The 22,734-nt window shown below is 41.8% G+C and overlaps 1 protein-coding gene and 1 long non-coding RNA gene across 3 annotated transcripts in view; one reads left to right on the top strand and one right to left on the bottom strand.

Annotated features, from left to right (window-relative positions):
- Window positions 1–795: 795 nt before the first annotated feature.
- Window positions 796–4,038, bottom strand: LOC137464772 (uncharacterized). The gene is made up of 2 exons (XR_010994415.1): window positions 3,702–4,038; window positions 796–1,149 (listed from the first exon to the last, which is right to left on the bottom strand). It is a non-coding gene; the product is annotated as an uncharacterized lncRNA (long non-coding RNA).
- Window positions 4,039–4,136: 98 nt separating this feature from the next.
- Window positions 4,137–22,734, top strand: part of GNE (glucosamine (UDP-N-acetyl)-2-epimerase/N-acetylmannosamine kinase) — a 34,343-nt gene continuing 15,745 nt past the window's right edge. The window contains exons 1-6 of one of the 2 annotated variants that reach the window (XM_068176104.1): window positions 4,137–4,293; window positions 17,128–17,336; window positions 19,655–20,106; window positions 21,097–21,249; window positions 21,698–21,910; window positions 22,149–22,236. In XM_068176104.1, coding sequence (XP_068032205.1) covers window positions 4,243–4,293; window positions 17,128–17,336; window positions 19,655–20,106; window positions 21,097–21,249; window positions 21,698–21,910; window positions 22,149–22,236 — 1,166 coding nt within the window. In that variant the 5' untranslated portion in view covers window positions 4,137–4,242. Of the gene's footprint in view, window positions 4,294–13,104; window positions 13,224–17,127; window positions 17,337–19,654; window positions 20,107–21,096; window positions 21,250–21,697; window positions 21,911–22,148; window positions 22,237–22,734 lie in introns of those variants that run through there. The other variant, XM_068176105.1, reaches the window with a different exon arrangement.

Below are 22,734 nucleotides of genomic sequence, written 5' to 3'. Positions count from 1 at the left end.
GCTCTTTTCTTAGTGGTCGTTCTTCACATGCTTTTTTAAAAGAACAGCCTGGAGGCAAATAAAGGAGGGTAAAGCAAGAAAATATAGTAAAGCAAGGTTAATTGTTTAATCAGAGATTACTTGAAAATTTCCTTCTGTCCCTTCTTGCCCTAAAGCAGAGAGACCTAGGTATATCCTAGAAGGGCTTAGAGGACTTAACATTTACTCTCAGCTTCCTGCAGCAGCATCTCAGTGCTCTGAATACTGACCTTTCCTATTGAAAGGGAGGTAACATCACCCTTTTCCTGCTAGTATTGCCTGGGCCTTCAGCAACCTCTTAGAGGTTCACTTGATCTCTTGGCAGTTTATACAGTCTGGAGACTTTATGCCCTGCCCAAGTGATGAGGTATTAGGTGTGGAGGAAGCTGAAGTGTGGACATGGATGATTTTTTTTCTGCTCCTTGTCAGTGAAGATGTGTGGAAAACAGACATGGCTGTGTGAAGTCATACATGTATGTCTTATATATGACTACACTCATTTTAATATGACATACAGCTTTACAAAGACAAAGTCTTTTTTATTCCCCTTTCATTATCAAGCAGCGAGGCTGCAATCAGCAACATGTCAGCTGCCCTAACTGGCCAGCAGAAGGCAATGCAAGCAGCACAATTTGAGTTCCCTGCGCAGTTCCCTCTTTCTTAGAACACCCTGTTCAATGGGGTTATTGCTATTTGCAAGTCACTGATTTCATCAAAGCAGGGGAAGAGAGGGAGAAATTGAAACTTCTGCCAAATTGATAAAAATTGACCAATATGTTATTTAAAATGCAATATTTCTTTTAGACTGTAGGCAGAGTTGACATTGGGCAACAGCATTTTACCAAGACTTGTTCCTTAAAGGAGAGGCCAGAAGACAAGATAAGGCACTTGAAGGTCTGGTTTTGTGTGAGAAGGCAGGCGCTCAGTTAAGTCCAAGTAGCTTGTACAACCTCAGGTGTCTCACAAGCCTGCTAAAGATTGAGAACACAACCCTCTCCATTTGTCTTGCGTGCAGAGAAGGAGTGGTGGATTGTCGTGGTTTAACCCCAGATGGCAATGAAACACCACGCAGCTGCTCATTCAGTCCACCCTCGCATCAAGAAGAGGCAGAAAATCAGCAGACTCAGACTTCTGGATTTACATAAGGACAGTTTAATGGGGACAGAGAGAACATATTAATAATGATGGTGGTGATGATTAATAATAAGAACAAGAACAACAACAACAATAATAATTTGAATATATAAAAGAGTGAGTGATGCATAAAGAAATTGCTTACTGTCTCCTCACTGATTCTGCCACTTCCCAAGCAGCAGGCCCCATACAGCTTTCCTCCCCAATTCATATGCTAAGCATGACATCATATGGTATGGAATATCCCTTTGGCCACTTGGGGTCAGCTGTCCTGGCTGTGTCCTCTCCCAGCTTCTTGTGTCCTGCCAGCCTTCTTGATGGCAGAGCAGGAGAAGCTGAAAATTCTCTGACTTAGTATAAACAGTACTATAAATTTAGTAACAACTGAAACTATAAGTCTGTTATCAAGATTATTCTCATACTAAATTCAGAACACAACACCATACCACCTACTAGGACAAAAATTTACTTATCCCACCTAAAACTAGGACATGGACATATTACAGAAATGACCTGTTGCTGTTCTAAATCAAGGGATAGTGAGGGAAAACCTTGTTAAAGGTTTATTTTATGCAGTCTCTGCCATCCCTCCTGAATAAAGCCTTACACTTATGAATTACTGCATCTACACAGGCATGTCTGTAGAGGTTGCCTGAGAATAACAATCATCTTTCAGCTGGAGAGGCCAGGACAAAGGCACATAATACTGAGAGCCTCAAACACCTTGGGGATACTTTACTGCACCTTCGAAGACATGGTTTTCTGCACATTGGGTAAAACATCAGTACAACTCACATGGCACAAGCAACCAGGACAAGAACACCTGACTACAAGCACTCGGGTGTACTCATTTGTCTGAAGGAGTTGGTGAGTTTTCAGAGCAGACTCAATGAAGTCCCAGGCTGAAAACCCAGACTCTTGAGCTCCTGCTTTTGCTAAATTTCAGCAAAAGTAAAAAGTCCTGTAGCACAACAGACATATTCCTGGCAGACAAGAATTTTCTGCAGTGCTACAGAATACAGTACTAAAGAAAAAAAATGAGCTAAATAAATGAACTCTCATGTGTATCAATCCAAAACAAAGGCCCATCTCTAAGGGTACTAATCATCAGTAGAGTAGGAAGTAAAGGTCGCGTGCCAAACAAATGATCAGTGACATTTGAAGAAGCAGGATGACAAATGTTTGCAAAAGTGGAAAAGTACAGTAAGAAAGGAATGCTGCCTGGAGAAGCCCAAGGGAATTTGGGCTTTTCTCCTTAGTAGTCTTGTCCCAGAGGAAAAAAATAGAGCCTCAAGTTCTAAATCTAAAGTTCTCTTTTTGTCAACAACAGAGAAATTTTAGAAACCAAGTATCTCACAAAGGGAAATTTCAATACAGATTGTTTTCTCCCACAGCCAGCCAGTATGTTTAAAACCTATATACCTGCATATATCTTTATGCGTATGCCTACACATATACACCACTGTAATGCAGCCCTGGGGGAAGAAAATCTGTTAATTGGATGTTTCAATGCTGAGAAGAAATAAGAGCTGAAAATACATATGTGCAGAATGAGACTTCAGTAGAACACAGTGTAACATTGCTGGGTTTCAGATTGGACTAGAGACAGAAAAAATTATGTATATTTCTGAGACAAAGAAAGAACAGCAAAGAACTCACAGTGAAAATATATTGAAAAGAGAATCACACATCTGCACACTGTGTAAAATGGGGGGGAAATGCAATGTAGAGTTTACAGCAAACTAAGAAAATGCCGCCTTCTTCTCCAATTCTACAAATGCCCACCTTTTTAGAGTCTTTTGTGCTGCTTTATTGTCCTTCCTTTTTTTCTGATGTTTTATTTAGTAACTTACCTTGTAGATATTTAACAGGATAAAATGAGCAGCTAGGAAAACATTGTGGTAACAGAATGCAAAAAAAAAAAAAAAATTATAAACTGCCAGTTATAAACTGCCATGGCTACAAGGGAGGTATCAAAACATATACCAGTGGAGCACACTGATGTAAATTAAAATATCACAGCAATAGTCATGGACACTACTGTTGAATTGTTTGTGTACAGGTGTAAATCTGGTCACAGAGAAAAAGCCAGTCAGTAGAATTTACAGGTGCTGTGTGCTGACCTGCTTACTGGAGTAAAGTGCTATAAATTTATGTGTCACTTTGAACATCTGTGTTCCAGGAAAAAAACAAGCAGGAAAGGAGAGAATGGTTGGAGACAAGTAATTTCTCTGCAAACACTAAGGCACACATCTCAAAAATCAAAAGACATTCACAAAAATACTGCAAACACCCCAAGATGACCCACAAATTTGTGGTCACACAGGTGTCTAGATCAGCTTGGGGCTCTTCATGAGAAGGGTAACTTCAGGGCTCCCTTGGCACAGGGTGGACACAGGCCCCAGGACTTCCAAGAGGCCAGAGGTACAGCTACAAGACACAGTATGTCACAGCCTTGAAACATTGTCTTGGGACAAGAAGAAACTGGAATCAGGCTTGTGAAGCTCTGGCTGCTGCTGTCTTCCAAACCTGTGTTTGGGAAGACTCACTTGACAGGTTCCTTGCCTTGAGACAGCTGCAGATTCCTGTTGTTCTCACCGGATCTGGGTAGTCTTGGTGACGTTTAACACACCAGCTGTCATGGATATTAGCGGGTAATGTCCACAGAGATGCTTGGCAGCAGTAAAGTTGCCTGTATTTCCTCACCGCTGTGAGTGCCCTGAGGGCACTCAGCCGGGGAATGGCTCCCCGAGGGGAGCACAAGGAGGCGATACCGGGGGATACCCGGAGTAGAAATCCGCTTCCCACGCTGCCCTGCGGGGATAGCGCACGTCCTTAGCGCACGCAGTGCTAAAGCCTTGGACGCCTGGGCCACCCCAGAATACCGAGGAGCCTCAGCACAGCCCCCTCATCCCTCGACCCTCCGGCGCCTTCCAGCGCCGCGCGCCCCTCCCGGCGGCGGGCGGAGGGCGGCGCTTGCGGGGCGGTCCCGGCGCGGCCCCAGCCCCGGCCCCGGCCCCGGTCCCGGGCGTCTCTCGGCTTGGCAGCGGCAGAGCCGGTCCGGGAAAGCGGCGGGGACCGGCGGCCGCCATGGGGACGAACGCGCCTCCGCGCCGGGAGCCGCTGGCCCGCGGCCCCCACGTAAGTCAGGGCTGGGCGCGGGGGGCCGCGGGCGGGCCGGGGGCGCTGCGGGGCCGTGCCGCGGCTGAGTGCCGCGGCGCGGCCGGGGAGGCAGCGCTTCGCCGAGCCCTGCGCCGAGCTGGCTCCCGGCATGGGGGGATGCACCCGGGAGGGAGCTGCCCTGCCCGCTCGGCGAGGATGTCACGGCGGGCACCGTCTTCAGGGCCATCTCGGGACCCGCCTCTGTGTCTGTATCTCCGTGTCTCCACCGGGCACACGGGATTTGGGGCCGTGCCGGCTGCTGTTCTGGGCGTTTAGAAGTTCTCGTGAGACCTGTGCTGAATGGTTGCCTATTTGTGCCCTTTCTCTCTGGATTCTCTTTTTACTACCCAGTCCATAGCAAGCTGTGGGGAGCCAGTGACCTTCCCAAAGCTAGCACCACTGTTCCTTGTAACTGTAACTACATTTCTGTATTTGGCAGATGAAAAATTAGATTCACCCACATTAGGCTCACCCACCCTAGAGAGTGGTCTCGGCAAGAATAATTTTCAGTTTTATTTTGTTCATGTACCTGTGGCAATAATGAATGGCCCCAACATGCCAGCTGCTACACAAGCACAAGGAAGAAAGGCATGCACGCTCCAAGGATTCATTTTCAAGTAGGATGTGGACAGGGCTCAGGAGAAGAGGTATGAATACAGGCGGGATAAAAAGGAGACTTGAGCTATTTGGGCTGCTTTTTCAGGTAGGTTTTCTCAGAGGGTATTCAGCCAACAGGTGAAGTAACACAACACTGAGGGGAAGGCAGAGGAGAGTCGTACAGCAGGGAGGATAGCAAGTGCAGAAAGGCTGGGAAGATGGGGGCCAAGACTCATGGGAGGGAGGGGTCCAAAATCCTTGCTCTTTGGCCAGCAGTGCCACTGCAGGAAGTAGTCCTGCTGATGCTGTTGCCCCCGGCCATTGACTCTGCCACCTGTAGAGCAGGTTTTGTGGCTGACTGACAGCTGGTTTTAACGACCAGGAGCTATAGCTCTTTGCATACTTGAGGGGTGTGAAACAGATATCAGAGGTGATGTCTGCCAAAGTACAAAACAAAAGGTGTGTGCCTGTCATGCAAGCAAGGCCTGTTCCATTTCAGTCTGAATGTCCTACCATGTCAGTTGTTTCTCTGAAGCTTTTCTTTACCTATCCTCCCTTTCCTCTTGTGTTCCAGCCAGCTTTGACTTCAGATTTGGCACCAGGTCTCCCTGAGATCTGGAGGTGCTGAGAAATATCACCTTGGATATTCACCAGTGAAGATATCCATCTAGGACTCAGATTTAGGCTTTAAAGAAACTGATTTCCAAAAAGCACTGAAAATATATCTGTTGTGTTTCTTTTTAAGTAAGAAATTAATTGACATTTTCTGCTGTCTAGTAGCAGTGCTTTCCTATGGTGGTCTGAGTCCAACTCTGAAACCACCATGATAGCACATCAGATACTGAAGATTAACCAACACAGAGACAAAACTAAGAAAGCTCAGGGACAAAAAAGAAAATTAAGAAAGCTCCCCATTTATATTAAGGAAATCAAGGGTGGTGATGGATATTATACAATGTTTGCATATCCCCCAAGATTTTAAATGAGAATGTCACTACACAGGAACTATGTGGACTGTCTGACTTGGGAGCAGTCTTCTACCAGAAGATTTCTCACCTCTGCTGCATTGCTCCTTAAGCATGTCACACTTAACAAATCTACCTGCAGCCTGGAGAATTTTAACTGGTAAGAAGTTTGGTGGCCCACACTCGGGGACATGAGTCCCATCAACACTGCTGCCTGGGGAAGGCAGATTTTTATGGGCTATGTAAAACTGACACTAGGGCAGAGTCAAGGACACCCATAACATTTTCTGTAAATAAGCATAATTTCATGTGGTAGAAGCCAGTCATAGGGATTTTTCCACTAAGTACTTAGCTTTGAAAATACAGGATTGTCCTTTTCAAAATCATGTTCAAACTGTATGCTTTTTCTTACAATTGTAATCAAATTTTAATTCTAATCAAAAGATTGAGCTTGATCATTGGATCTTTGTATGAGAAAATACAGGTGTGAGAGCATGCCACCCAATGTCAGTATTTCATAATTGCCTTTCAGAGACACACAAGAGAGTTTCAAAAAGCACAGGAAAAGTAAGAGGGAGAGCCTTTCACAACCTGAAGTCTCATTGTCAGACACATTCAGGCTGAGTTTTTTATTAATACTGCCTCAGCAGCTAGACCGGTCAGAAAGTGGTCTGTGTCCACATGACTCTGAGTAACCTCCTACACCCTGGCACACAGAAGGCCTTGGGAAAATAGGCTGCTGTTCTCTTAAAAGTGCATGGTCTTTCCCGGAGGGACTCGGCACAGCCTAAGGACATGGGTGTCTGTCAGAACGTCTGTTGTAGAGTTGCTCTTCCTGCAAAAACCAGGGAATATTTTAGCAGTTACTTATATGTCTCTGTAATTCTGGACAATTTTTCATTAAAACATCTGGTACTAAATCAAAGCTTTAATAAAAGAACATGGATAGCAAATCCAGCTGAGAAAATCAGACTATTCTAGAATAACAGCTGACTCAGATGTTCTTCATGTGACTTTTTTCCCAGATTAGTATCAAAAAGCCAGAAGGAAAGAAGTAAATAGCAGTTTAGCATGAGGGTTTCTTGTGTTTTTTCTAAATGTCATCCTGAATTCCAGAGATTTACTCTTCATCATCAAGATCTTGATTTTCTGTCCAATCAAAGCAAATTTACTGAAGGTTTGTTGGTTGAAGGCTTTAGAAACAGAACCACTTTTTAAAATTGTGTGCTTGTTTTTACTTTTCCTTGACTTTTATTTGTTGTTTGGAGAAACCAAACTTTTTCTGGACATTTCTGGTAATGAAAATAAGGCCTACAGATACTTCAAAAAACAAAGAGATTTTATTCTTGACCCAGAATTAAAAACACAGATGTACTTTTGTGGGATACCTGGTACCATTGTGCTTTTGACTGGCACTTAAGCCTTCTGTTACATTTCTACAAGCTTCTTCAAATGGAAAATCTGAAACTGTTTCAGGGAATTATAGTAGCCATGTAATAGATTAAAATTTAAGATCCCTCTGAGGGTCACATGATTAAAGGAGACATTTCAATAACTCACCTAATAATACCTAGTGTGTTAAAAGACAGGAGAATCTAGACTTAGTGAAGGGTAGCTACTGCTACACTTCTTTGTCCATTTTATATTTTGTCTCACAAAATTTCCTCATCTATCTTAGTAAATGTAAATTGACAATCTGCTTTGTACTGTAACATTACAATCTAATTTTCTTCTTTCATCACATTTTTTGTCTTAGTTAATAGCCAAAATTCACAAGCTACACATGAAAGAAATTATTTTAATATGGCATAAAGGGTGGAAATACATGTTTACTATTATAATTCTTTAGTCCTGATAATAGATCACTTTTTAATGGATTTTTGTAATTATGTAGTAGAATTAGTAATCCTTAAAATTAGAAATTAGCAATTACCAGAGAAGACACAATATTTCAAATATTTGTAATCTGACAGTCACATTGAAAAACACAGTTGCATTCAAGTAGGATGCCAATGAGCCTCAAAAGGACTGAGAGAGATGAAAAAAAAAGAACAACCCAGTTGGACGAGAACAGCAAAGAGGAATCTCTAGACCAGTGTGCAACACGGGAGGTATTTATTAATAGTGAGAAGTGGCCAGAGTTTGATTCCTCCTTCCTGCCAGACTTTTAACTTTCTTTTCAGCACTTCATGTCAATTTGAAGTTAAAAAAGTAGGCAGTCTTAATGTCAGAATTGGGAAAGCTTACCAGAATTTTTTTTCCAGACTTTGACAAATGAGAGACATTTGCATCTTTGGCTGTTGCAAAGTTGGCTCTTTTTTCTGCATTGTTTCCTCGACCAGGTATATTTATATATATATATATTCATATAAAACAAATAATTCTCCCACCTGTACCTGAGGTGGAAATTGGGATCTTTTATTTGGCAAAGTTACCCACTGTCTTACCTAGTGATGACAGCTTCCAATCAAGTTCATTCTGCGCTGGATCACGTCCAAATACTCTGAGTATGTACAGCAACTCTACTCATTCCATTTTGAACATACCCCAAAGTTGTTTTAAGTGAACCACACTGTCTACTAATCAAGGGGTGTAGATGCACAGCACAGTAAGAGGAAGAATAAGTAAGAGGAAGAACTATCCCAGCCTAAGCTGCCATCATTGTTCAAGACCAACTGGTTTGAAGCCAGCTTGGGTATGTTGAACTGCATCAGATTTCCCCATGGATGTCTGATGTGTGTCAAAAAATCATCAGCAGCAATCATTCCAGCAGGACTGAACAAGAAGTGGAGCTTCAGAAGAAACAGACAAGCCATAACCTTAACAGCATTGGTTACAAGTGAAGAAAACAGACCCTTTGGAAGAATTAAACTGATCACATAAGCAGAGTTAGTCACATGATGAGAGCAAAAAGTGGGTCAGTTCCACTATTTTTAGATAGATTGGGAAGGAAAAGTTTTGTGGCTTGGTGGTTTTTTTAGCAGAAATTAAGATAAAGGCTCAAGACACTGAATTAATCAGGGAAAAAAAAAAACTATTGAGGTTTCGAGTACTCTTTCCAGTGCTTTGCACGGGTTGCAGATGGATATATATTCAGATGGATATACAGCCTAGCCTACACACACACTCCTGATCAAGGAATTCTCTACAACAGAGATTGCTTTTTTGCCATGCATCTATCACATTCTAAAGCTCTAGCTAGTTAAAATAAACTTTATTCACATTTTATAGGATATGTGCAAATGCCATTATTTTGTAACACACCAGACAGCAGAATATGCCATCTTTCCAATACGGAAAAAAAAGGGACTCTAGTCTATTACAGAACATTGGAAACTCTGAAAAAAAGTATAGGATATTTTTTACCTAATTCCTAATTATGTCAGTGAGATTCACAATTCAGCTTATTACCTGGGTTTTGAAACACCTAATTTTAACACCAAGTCATGGAATATTTAGATTGGAAAAGAACCTTAAGGTCATCAAGTCCAACCATTAATACAGCACTGCCAAGTCCAACATTAAATCATGTCCCTAAGTGCCACATCTATGTGCCTTTTAAATAATTCTAGGTATGATAACTCCAGTACTTCCTTGGGCAGTTGCTTATAATGCTTGATAACCCTTTCAGTAAATGAATATTTCTGAATATCCAAGAATAAACCTCCACTGGCACACCCTGAGGCCACTTCCTCTTGTCTATCATTTATTACTTGGGAGAAGAAACTGATCCCCACCCTGCTACAATCTCTCTTCAGGCAGATGTAGAGAGTGATAAGGTCCCTCAGCTGCTTCTTGTAAGATAGCTCCCTGCACCAGTTTCATTGATTTCTTTGGACAGTATCTTTCCAGAGACAAAGAATAAATTTTCATATAGTTAATTATTTCCTCTTGCTTAGCTGGGAATTGTGTGTCTTACAATCTACATGTAGATGCTCATTTTATGTTAGCAAATGCTTGGTGTCTTTGTTATAAGACACTGAGCAAAGATGTAAGAGATGTGTGTTGTGAGGAGAAGAGAATAAATCCCCAGATTTCCCTTTTCATGGCATCTATGGCATTGTCTTATCCCTGATCTCTTCCCCTTCTCTGGAACATCAGATATGAACTGGGATGTGGTTGTCCACAGTTGCTATTAATTGCACACCTCACCTGGTAGTTTTAACTGGGAAGAACAAACAGGAAAATGCAGGAAGGTAAAATTTGTTAGGCTTTCCCTACGGTCTGTAACTGTTTATATTCTACTTATATAATGTAGTACATTGTACTTGGTCTCTTCCTACAAGGGATATTTGTAATGGAGTGCATTCACAGTAGCTGAACACTGCTGTGCCAGAATCTTCAGAGGTTATCGGTTCAGCTGTGTCAGAAGGGCCTGCTTTTCAGAAAGCCCTGATCTGTAAAGTTCAAGCTGCTTTCAGGTGTTTTAGGCTGGACAGTACAGAATTGATATGGACAGCTGCTTTTGAAAATCTTAGTGTAAGTTTTCACCTTCTTACTCTCAGCATGTGTCTTTGACATAAATAAAATGGACTTAAATGAAAAATTAAGGAGAAGTAATAAAATATTCACATCATGTAGATGTTGAAAAGTCAAAATACTCTGCTTTCAGAAGGGAATAAGCAACACAGTGCTTAGCACCAGTGCAGAAGATCAGAGTGCTACTGATTCTGTCTGTCCACATTATCCATCTCCCAGGCACAGTCATGCACTGACCATCCCAGGTAAGCACCTTTCACCTTTTGCAGGATGGGTTTCCAATAAATCCAAACCAGCTGCAAACCAAACCCACTAATTTTGGTTCTTCTATTCAGATCTTAAGCAACATGACTTCTCCCAAAATTAGTAAGCTACTCATCTCCAACATTTCCCAACACTTTGACACTAAGGTCCATTTAGTCTCTACAGAGCCTTTACTATTCCTGCAGAGCTTTCTGATGAGGGAAGTGCCAATGAATTATCTGGATACTGAGACCCTACTCCTCTCATTAACCCCTTCACAGCCACAGGCCTTGTCAAGGACAGGAGGCCCTCTTCACAGTGTCATTGGAGATTTTGAACAGCAAAGCATAAAACCGACTGGAGCAGGCAGATTATGGGCTGAGGCTTCTCCTCCCATCTGATTTCTCTGCACAACATATGTGTCTCTGCCGGGAAGCCTTGAGGCAGGGCTCACTCAGTAACAAGAAAAATCTAATCTTGTTTATGTAATATGTGAGGTCTGTGAGAAACCAAAAGGAGCATAAAGTTTCTTGTTTCTTCTGCACCTTTTACTGCAACATGCTGAAACACCATTAGAACATTTACAGAAAAGTCAAATGAAGAGATGCACTCTTGCTGTTGTAAGAGTAATTAACTCTCCATGTAGTTGCTTCTAGCTGTGTTAGTACTAGTATAAACCAGAGTCTGTCCGTATGTTCACACTTCCATACACTCATGCTCAAATATGATTCAGGATGCTCTTCAGTGAAACCAACCATAGGTATGCTGGTAAGCTTATCATAACCTGAAAGCATTTATAGGAGACAATTCAAATTTATTTAGTATGCCATTTCTAGAACGTACACGGGTTTTAAGCAATGTGCGTAAAGTAAATCTAGTGGTGCAGGAAACAATGAAAATAATTTAAACTGGACATGAATTGAACCTAAGGTGCCTTCCAGTTGCTGTTATTGCATGTGGTCAGTATTGCAAGCAAAGATGCCTGGTAACTTCGGAAGCGGGTGTGCTGCAATATTCTCAAAACACTGAGTCTTTGCAGAGCTATGATTAATTGAACTGCAGCTGTCTGAGGACTTCCTGAACATCAGCATAGGATAAGATCCTTGCTACCTCTCTTGGGAAACAGTCAAGTCATCACTTTAAATTCCCAAGGGCAAGTCTTTAAGAGTTTTTACTTTAATAATCACTATTGAATATTTTTTTCTTTTAGCTGAAGACTTCACTAATTGTTTCTTAAAGTCTTTTTAAACAAATATTTGTAACTGCTGGGAAAGTCAACCTTTTTCTCCCTGGTAAAGGCCAGAAATGCAACTATCTCATTCCTTGCACCTACTTTCTTCTAGGTGTGTCAGACAGGAGTCACTCTTCTGGGTAATTTTTCTGAGAATTAAAGGGCAAAACTAGAAGGGACTTGAGACCCCTCAAGTATTATATGGATGAACAAAAATACAATCTGGACTGAAATACTGTGGCAAAGTACAGACTTGTTCAGATGTATCGCCCTACCACACTAGACTCAGGTTTCAGCCACACAAATGTGAAATCAAAGAGTTAAAAATGGGAGGAAGTTTGTCCTTTTACTAGGACTGTGTGACACCATTTCAGCTACTGAGATGTTTTAGGTAGTTGTTTTCCTAGCAGAATATAATGGGCACAGATTACTGATGTTACACATGGTGCCTCAGGTATTGAGCTAGGATCCAAGTCACATCACTTCACTAATGTGAGACTTGACTTCGAAACACCTCCAGCTTGAGAAAATAAACCACATCTCTTTTACAGTCAGCTGGAACACAGATGACAGCAATACCTGGTAGTTGATTTAACAGCTTTTTTGATTGTGCTTCACACCAATGAAGTTGTCATTTGGTGACACTCTGGGCTGAATTAATGCCAAAATTATAAAATTCTGGATCACACCCAGGCACTCTTCATGAGCTACTGGCTGGTGCCCAGACCAGAGGGCTGCAGTTCCTCACAGCCTGCACCATCAGGCAACTGCCTTATTCTTCCATACACCCCTGTAGGCCATTTGTGCATCCTAACTGCATCTCCTACAGCAACCCTACAGCCCCTAGTTCCCTGACAGCGCTCAGTTTAAAAGCTCTTAACATGATGGCTCTTCAGTCGCCACTGAAGCTGTGAGATCATGCAGCAGTTTTAGCTCGCTAGCTCAGATGCGTATATATGGAATATTCCATATATACACAGGAAGAGACTGCCCCACCTCAACGACACGGCTCCTCTTTAGGAAGAATTTCTTCACAGAAAGGCTGATTAGACATTGGAACGGGCTGCCACTGCAGTGGAGTCACTGTCCGTGGCGGGTGTTTAAGGAAAGACTGGACGTGGCACTCGGTGCCATGGTCTGGTTGACAGGGAGGTATTGGGTCCTAAGTTGGGCTCGATGACCTCAGAGGCCTTTTCCAACCTAATCGGTTCTGCGATTAGGCTCCCGGCCGGGCGCGGCTCCCGGCCGGGCGCGGCGGGGGCCTCGGGCGGCCGTGGCCGGCGGGGCGCGGCTGGGAGGCAGCGCCCTCCTCGGCGCTCACTTCCTGCGGGGGCGGGGCTCGCTGCCGGCGGATGCGAGCGGGCGGTGGCGCCGCGGTCCTGGCGCCGGGCAAGGTGACTGCGAGGCGGCCACGCAGAGCCCGGGCCGGGCCCGGCCGGGCGCGCCGCAGCTGTGCGGGGAGCGGGCGGGAGCGGGAGCGCGGCTGTGCCTGGGGCCGGGCAGTGCGGGCCGGGACTCGTCCCCGCGGAATGCGGGGGTCCACAGACCCGGAGATGCGGGCGCGGGTCCCCGAGAAAAGCGGGGATCCAGAACCCCCGCAGGGGGAAAGGGCGCACGGGGGCGTTGTCCAGAGGAACGGAGAGAGCGGCGGGGCCGCAGGCGTGGTTTTTCCCGGGATGTGGGGTGGGGGGGGGGTGCGGAGAGAGAGAATACCAGGGCAGACTTGTGTAAGAAGTGAATGGCCTGAAGTGTCAGGGTGGGTTTAGGCTGGGCATCCAAAAAAGGCTCTTCACCCAGAGGGTGGCTGGGACGGGCTCCCTAGGGAAGTGGTCACAGCACCAGTCTGACAGGGTTCAAGGAAGCATTTGGACAGTGCTCACGGGCACATGGACACTTAGGGTGTCCTGTTCAGGAGTAAGGGCTGGACTCAGTGATCTTTGTGGTTCCCTTCCAGTTCAGCATTGGAGTCATCATATTCCTTGATTCTTGGTGTATCGGTATTTGAAAAAGCACAGGGTGTGATCCCTTGCACCAGGAAGGGGCCTGGTGAAGATGTCAGCCACATTCATGGGGGGAAAGGTGGACAGCATTTTTTGCCCTAAAACATGTGCAGGACGATGGATGTTTTTCCACCCTCACAGAGGCATTTGAGTGTGTTGTTTGATGTTTGGTCACCTGCACTGGGCTCTAGGAAGAGGCCCTGGGTGTGTGTGCACACAGGCGACGTAGAACCGATGGCTCAGCGGATGTATGGAGAAGTGTGGTGGGAATACACATACTGGTAGAGGGTGTGGGAAGAGTTCAGGGCAGAATAACCTGTATGTCATGCGGCAAAGCAAGTGGAAAGATGAAATTGCCCTCAACACATGGGCATACACAGTGTAGAGACTGGGTCTTTGATTTTATAACCCAATGTTTCAGAGGTGTGAATGTAGAATATAGAGTATACAGGTGGTGTCATTTGTTTGTGAAACAGTGATCAAGGGGTGTCTCATGCTCTGAGGACTGCTAACAGAAATAGTAGCTGCTTGGCTGCTGTAAAGTCTGGCCCAGAATTTCCCAGTCTTAAAAAGTCCTTGAATCTGTAATAATCTAAAAGCTTCAGGACAGGATACAGAAGAGCAGTAGACCAAAGCACATAGAGATTAAGTATTTCAAGTAGTTCTTCTTGGAAGACTGTTTTATTTCTTCTCTCTTCTGCTAAAGATGGTTAGTCCCTGCAAGGTGGAAGAGATAGACCTTGGAACAGGAGGATTCCCAGCTAGAGAGTTCTATGTAGATCAAACTCATTATATCACCAAACATCTAGAAACTAAGAGGCAAATAGTGATTAGTTAGTGATTCATTATTTCAAATAATTTTGGCGAACAGTCCTGAAAAGAGATGACTTGCCTGCAAAAGCTGATAATAAATGCTAAAACCACAGTGGTAACAAAATTTTGTAGCTAGGGCATCACAGCTCTGCTTGAAGGAATTTGCTGTTAATGGCTGAAGGGACTTGGCCATTGCTTTTTGACTGTGAATACTGTCTGAAAATACAGAATTATTTTTGCATTTCTGCTCAGAAAAGTTGGGGGTCAGGACATAATAATGTCTGTTATTAAAATGTGGTGTGGTAATACATCACATGTTTCTTTAGGAAACATCCAAGTCATCCTAGAAAATAATAAACCAGTTTAATTAGTGGCAAATTTCCACATGCAGTTGATAATTATATTGCATTGTTACCTACCTTAAGCTAGGGTAAATATTTTGGTTCTTCAGATAAGCAGGTGTTTAAAATTGACAGCAATGGAAAACCTGTCTGCACCAAGGCCAGTATGTGGCTCACTTGGCAGCTTTTTGAAACTATTGTGTTACAGAGTTTTAAGGCTGTACTGGAAATAAATCTGCTTTGAAATGTAATGTTAACAGAAGTTGAAATGGACAAGTACAGGAATTGCCTTTGATTCTAGTCAATTCAGATACATTTGGAGTGTCTCAACATCTATGTCTAAAATTATTTCAAGAGTCCATTGTTACAGCCAAATACTAGCTGTAATTAAATGTGATCTTCGTGGCTGGAAAGATGTGTGGGCTAATGATTTTGTTCTGTTGGATCTGTAGTTATGATGAAAAAAGAGATTTTATTTTTTCTCAACTTACAGACCTTCAATTTTAGGAGATGGTATGTTCTGTGTCTGGATGGAAGGTTTTTAGAATTTTAGACAATGCCTGAAGAAAAAAGGAGGACAGAAAACTATTCTGCCTCTTGAAAGAACTGCTTTGCATAAATGAAAAGAAACTGCTTTGTCAGAGGGGGTCTTGGTGGTCCTAGCTCAGACAGGTAACTTGGAGGTAGCAGACTTTGGATAAGTTTGCTTTGTCACTTCCTTATTTTGCTGTTTTTTACTTTGGCTTCTTGTTTTATGTAATATAGAATAGGTATGCAGCAGTGGCCACCTGGAAGAGTTTTGTGAGAGGTTTGCCTCTAGTTATACTAATATTGTTCATGCACTTTCAAAGACAAGCTTATAGGTACGTCAGAAGTAGCATTCACATCTTGATCACCATTTTATTTTAATTAGTGGCTGGTTTTACATAAATAACGACAGGACGTCCTGCTCAGAACCACCTCCAAAGAGAGGTTGTTTTAGAAATGAGGAAAAGCAGTGGGGTCTGTTAGATCTAAGTCTGGCTGGTGTCACTGCCAGTCGTAGTTTTGCAGAGCTGTAATGGACTGCAAGTGGACTAGAGATACCACTTGGACAATTTGGCATAGATTCCTGATCACCCTAATGTTGCTATTACACCAAAGCATTGTTTTGTCACATGTGATGAAACCTAAACTAATGTCTTAAAAATAGGGAAATCTTGAAAAGTTGCTGAATTTTGGAAGTTTCATGAAAGTGTGATGTCACAGTAGCCTTTCTTTTAGAACTACACTGAAAAAAATCTGTATGCAGTCTAAAAGGAGCATGGAATTGCTCCTGTTAATATAACCATGTACTGTCATGCTTTTCTAGCTGGCAAAATCAGTAGAGACATTGATACTGCTTTGAGTCAAGGACAAGCAAACCTTGTCCATTAATCCAGAAAAAGTTCCATCTGCCGAGTGGAGCAAAAATCTGACATAACATTAGATTTATACCAGAAGGATAGTACTTACTTAAACTCTTGGTAACACCTTAGTAATTTCTGTTTGGGAGGGAGGAAATTTTGGTTATTTTGATTTTCTGTATTATTGATTTTCTTAATGTACTTTGGCCTACAAAAGGGTATGTAAGGCTTTAGAAATAAATGTTTAACTTGCTTTACCTCACCAAAATGTGTTTAATGGAGATACATAAACTGTCTTGGTCAAAAACTTTCTCTTTTTGTTTACAGAGCCTCAGTGGATGCATCTGAGCAATTTGTTCCATTCTTTTGTTTGGAATATGAGATTTTCTTTCTTTTATTTACTAAGTTTTATGTACTAGTTTTTCTACTTAGACCATCAGAACAGGGAGAATTCATTTTACTTTTAATTACAGTTGAACTTCATAATACTTAAATATTGATTATACAGAATTTTTATATACTATTTGTAGAAATAGAAGTATTAAAATTGAGTTTTAAATTTAAAAAAAAACTTCTAGATTTTGGAAACAGAACTCCATTTATTCTGTGAGATGCTAGATGTCCATTATAAGTGGAGTAGTTACTGTGTATCCACAGTTGGGGCTGCACTTGTGTGTACTATTCATGAAGTGTATACCATTTGATGTAAGTAAATTACTATTACTGATGACACACTTCTTGTTTTCTCTATTATGTCAGGAGGTGTACTTCAAGAATCTTTCAAAACAGAAACAAAAGGAAGTCATGGAGAAGAATGGAAACAACCACAAACTTCGTGTTTGTGTTGCTACTTGCAACCGTGCTGATTATTCAAAATTGGCTCCCATTATGTTTGGTATTAAGGCAGAACCACAGTTTTTTGAGCTTGATGTCGTAGTGCTTGGTTCCCACCTGATTGATGACTATGGGTAAGATGAATTTTTATCTACCAGTATGTTTCTGAGGTGTTAGCAATGATAAGATACATTAGGTAAAACAGACTCTTGGCATTATGAGTGTACACAACAAAGTTTTACTTTTTTTTCCAGAATTTTATTTTACAGCTCCTTATGAGATTGCATATTTCATGCAGTCGTTTTTTTTCAGCCAGTCTTGGAATTCTAGAAAATTTTGTGCAAATGCTGTAATTGAGACCCCAAAAAGGATCGCAAACTGGATGAAGTGAGAAACTTATGTCCTGCATTTTTCCCTGAAACCTGGTGATTGTCAAACGGAAATGTGCTACAGTTTTTTAATTTTCATAGAGAAAAGAGCCTCCTCAGTCATTTTAAATTGCACCTCTTCTCCTTTACAGTTATTGGAGAAAGTACTTATATATTGCATATCCCAGGAGAACACTGTTAGTTCTTACTTCCAGTATTGTGGAGGCAGGAAAGTGTGGTCATATGTTTCTGACAAAATGAATAACAAAATGACAGATATATGGTTATCTGTGGTATATGGGTAGGTGGGAGAGAATAGAGACCCTGTCCATAGCTCTCCATAAGTAAGCAGTCAAACCACTCGCCCAGGAGGATTGAATTGGTATGAATTCCTTCCCTTGGAAGGACTTCCCTGGTGGATATTCTCCTGGTTGCTGGGGAAAAGGTAGAAGAAACAGCATGGATAGCCTTTCTGGGATTGTGGTTGATTTTCTTCAGGCAGCATTTACCAGATTGGACCCAGTAAGTGAAATAGATACGAAAACGCATATTCTGGAAAACAAAATCAGACTTTAGCTCAGGTCTGCAGTATATCGGCATTGTCAAACGTTAGGAAACGTATAAGCATATAGATTATACAAGTAGAGATACTTTTTTCATGTAGAGATACTTTTTGGACTTTCCAATGAGAAATTTTGGCATTTTGTAAGCCAGGACAGGAGGAAGTTTTATTATCTCAAACTACTAAGACAGGATGTTCCACTGGTGACTGTTCTCTTTCTGCACATTATAGCACTCTGTTCCTTGCTTTGTACTGGACATTGTTTCCATCCAGTAACAAGGCAAGGTGAATTCAGCATCACAAAACTAACTGATTCAAAACAAAACCAGACCAAAAAAAGCCAGTTGAACTTCTTGACAGGTTAGTATGTTGAATTGCACCATCTGATTGGAGAAATAAAGTAATCCCATTTCATTTGCTAAAAAGGACAAACGTGGTCCTGATTTCTCCATATCACATAACCCTTGGCTGTCTGCAAGACTTGTGCAAAGTAATACAAAATACTACTATTCCAGTTCCAAGATGTTTAACGTTTGTCTCTGTATTTTGAATGATTTGTAATGCACAAAGCAGACAGTAGAGATTTTGATCTGGCAAATGTTTTTGCTGTTAGTTACTTTATAGTAAGGATTCTAAAAGCCAGGTACTCCTTGGGGTTTTTTCAGGGCCTAGCCCTGCACCCCTTAATCTGGGTCATCCTAGGAAATTAGGGGGTCCTCAGAACATATATGTTCTAGTGATGTGAATGGTGTAATCAACAGTAGTAGAAGTCAGATGACTGTGATCCTGTGAAGTGTCTGGTATTGAAATGTTTGGAGAATAATAAAGAAAACAAAACCACCAGAAATGCACAGTCTTGCCTGTCTCCTAGATTTTCACCTTTTAAAAGGCAAAGAATACAGAAACAGAGAGAAAAAAAGTTTTCTGAGATGAATGTACATAATCAGGAAGATGGTAGGTCTGTGAAGGATATTTGTAAATGGAGTTGGAAATGTTATGAAATTTATAAATGCAAGCCCCTTTACTCAGTAAAATTAAAAGGATATGCCTTAAAAGAATAGAGAATCTGAAATAATATATGCTACCTACAGGATGTTTTCTTTAAACATACTGGCGTCAGCTTTGCATCACATTGGTTGTTGTATTTATAGAGTTGTCCACAGAGGAGTCAATAAACATACCCTTTCTGACAGGAAATCATGCCATATCTATTCTCTGAAAGGCTCAGTGGACACATGAACAGAGTTTGATTTCTGAGGATTTCCACAATATGTTCAGCACAGTTCCTCTTTAAAGGTGTCTAGAGGAACTGGATGCTTGGAATATTAGGGAGGATCTTCACTTGGATGAGAATATTCTGTTAAAAATCTTAAAAGCTACTTACCTCAGTGAAGAAGATGTGGAAAGCAGGCTTTTTTTCAGCCCCAGTACGGCTGTTGTAATTTGTGTTTATTTTGTGAAGCAGTATTGCTGTAAAATCAAGTTGTATTTACTCTAATAACCCTTTTTCTCTGACCTTCAGTAATACCTATCGTATGATTGAACAAGATGACTTTGATATTCATACAAGATTACACACCATCGTGAGAGGGGAGGATGAGGCAGCTATGGTGGAGTCGGTGGGCCTTGCATTAGTCAAGTTACCCGATGTCCTCAACCGCCTGAAACCTGACATAATGATAGTTCATGGGGACAGATTCGATGCTTTGGCCCTGGCCACGTCTGCGGCCCTGATGAACATTCGCATTCTTCACATTGAAGGTGGGGAAGTCAGCGGGACCATCGATGACTCCATCAGACATGCCATAACCAAACTGGCCCATTACCACGTGTGCTGCACAAGGAGTGCAGAGCAGCACTTGATAGCCATGTGTGAAGACCATGACCGCATCCTTTTAGCAGGCTGTCCCTCATATGACAAGCTTCTCTCTGCCAAAAACAAGGACTACATGAGTATTATTAGCATGTGGCTAGGTAAGCGGGTCACTTTTTATGTTTTTCTCACGTGCCTTCAACACTAGACGAACTCAGTAAGTAGGCTATCAGTCAAAAAGTAATATATATATTTTTAATAGTACTTGGTATTTCTTTCTACATTTGCCTTCATTCTGTATTCTGCCACGTACAACTGAAATGATACAAATCTATTTTACTGAGCATTTCCGGACCTTCTGCCAAGTCAAAAAATAACTCCTTAAATGGGTAATTTCTCTGAGCTGAACAATTTAAAAGCAGAACCGTCTTAAATGAGCAGTTACTTTGGTGTAGTAGAGTTTTAGTTAAACAGAATCAAAGCTGTTCAGGCCTAATATAAAAAATCATACAGAATTTGTATTATGAACCTTTTTTTGAGGAATGCACCAAAACAGGACAACATGCACCAAAGGCTTTTGGTGTTTAATACTCACTGACTTAGAAATAATTCCTGTAAACAGTGGAGTTTTTTGTTTGCTTTTTATCTTTGACAAAGCAGACTCTTGTATGCCTACCATGGCAATATTTTTCAATCAGTATGTTTTGCAGATAAATGTTTATCAGACATACTAAGACAAGTATGGTTGTTTTAAAGCAGTGGAAATGAAGTCTTTGCTTGAGAATGGACAATTGACAGAAAATAAGAGCGACTTCAGGAGTTACTCCAGATTTATAGTGGTGTGAGAACAGTCTCTTGATCCTGGTGTAGTCTGGGAAAGCTTCAAAAGTAGACTTGGAAGTTAACAGTTTGTTGACATTTAGGTAGTGGTCTCTAAAATTATGAGACGTGCTTAGAGAGGCAAATAACAAGCTAGGCTAGCCTGTAACTCCCTTAATTTTTATTCTAGCATTGATCCGTATGTGTTAGATAAATCCCATTCAGTGCCTTGACTTTTCAAGGTTTCATGTCTGTAGTTCTGAAAGTATGTCCTGCCTTCTCTTGCTATTCTACACCGATAAAGTAACTTTTCTTGCCCTCCATTTGGACAGGTGAAGATGTCAAAACCAGAGATTATATAGTTGCTCTGCAACATCCTGTAACCACAGATATTAAACATTCCATAAAGATGTTTGAGCTGACACTAGATGCACTCATCTCCTTCAACAAGAGAACACTTGTTCTATTCCCTAATGTGGATGCAGGTGAGTAGAATACCTTCATGACAGAGTGACACATAACAGATTGTCCTCAAAAGAGTGCTTTTATCCCGGGTCCTCTAGCCAGATGGAAATAGCTGGATTGTGTCAGCTCATGGGTGCATCTGCTGCAACTCTGTGTTCACATTGCTGGCGACATTTCAGTTTTTCAGTGTGGGAAGGAAGATGAGAGAAACTACGTGACATGTAGGAGCAATATTAGTGCCTCTTAAATTAGCCTAAAACTGGAAAGATACTTTTGCAGTGAATTCTTGTATCAAACTTTGGCATATGTGCTGAGCTAAATGATTTCCACTGTAAGGATAAAAAGAGAGCAAAAACCTGTTCAGAGCTGGCAACTCAGTGAATGGCTGGCTACTAGATTCTTTGTGTGCCTGGACTTTGATTTTAAAAGTAGAACTTAAATAATTTATTCTACTTCGGTTTTCTGTAGGAAGCAAAGAGATGGTTCGTGTGATGAGGAAGAAGGGCATTGAACACCATCCCAATTTTCGGGCAGTAAAGCATGTGCCATTTGACCAGTTCATTCAGCTAGTTGCTCACGCTGGTTGCATGATTGGTAACAGCAGTTGTGGTGTCCGAGAGGTGGGAGCGTTTGGTACACCTGTCATCAACCTGGGGACACGTCAGACGGGAAGAGAAACAGGTACATGTTTGCTTAACTAGCATTATGTAATGCAGGACAGTGTATCAGAGGTGTCAGCGTTGCTTTAGTGGAAGCAAGGGGAGGCACAGAACTGATAAAGAGTGATGTCAATCTGATGGGCATCTTGCCCTCACAGAGGAAATAAAACCAAATTTTTTTCATTTCTAATGAAAAAACTCATACTCTAAAGCAATTTGAGCATCTGATCTGTCCTATTACGTTAATTTTTGTCATCTAGGTGAAAATGTTCTTCACGTTCGTGATGCTGATACACAGGATAAGATTCTTCATGCTCTGCAGCTGCAGTTTGGGAAGCAATATCCATGGTGAGTACATTCATCTTAATTCATTGGAGGGGATGTTAAAGCAGTAGAGTAAAAGGCATTTAGTCCTAAGGTGTTTCATCATATTTGATTGGAGTGCTTTTAATGCACTGATCTGAGGTTACAAATGATTTTTCATTTCAGAACCATAATGCAATATCTGGTATGCAGTAGTATTTATAGAGAAAAATGTTGTTAGTAGTATTTCGATACAAGTAGTCATTTAACGTCCAACAGAAAGTCAAGAGGACAAAATTCATATTAACCTAGACCAGTGTGATTTGGAGAGCTTGTTCTTTCAGAGCAGCATGGGGGAGAACATCCTTTCTGCCTACTTTGACTTGTGTTTGAAGGACACTTTTTCATGTGGGTACAAATGAGACTGAAAGCCAAAAAATAGCCAGGATCAAGGAAGACTATAAAGCCCTGGTGAGGCACATGAAAAACATCTCTGCCCAAGTCACCTCCTCGTGTATCCTACCAGTCAGAGAAATCAGGACA

This window comes from Anomalospiza imberbis, chromosome Z, assembly GCF_031753505.1.
Source record: "Anomalospiza imberbis isolate Cuckoo-Finch-1a 21T00152 chromosome Z, ASM3175350v1, whole genome shotgun sequence".
Classification (NCBI taxonomy): Eukaryota; Metazoa; Chordata; class Aves; order Passeriformes; family Viduidae; genus Anomalospiza; species Anomalospiza imberbis.
This window is presented reverse-complemented; position numbering and strand designations above follow the sequence as displayed.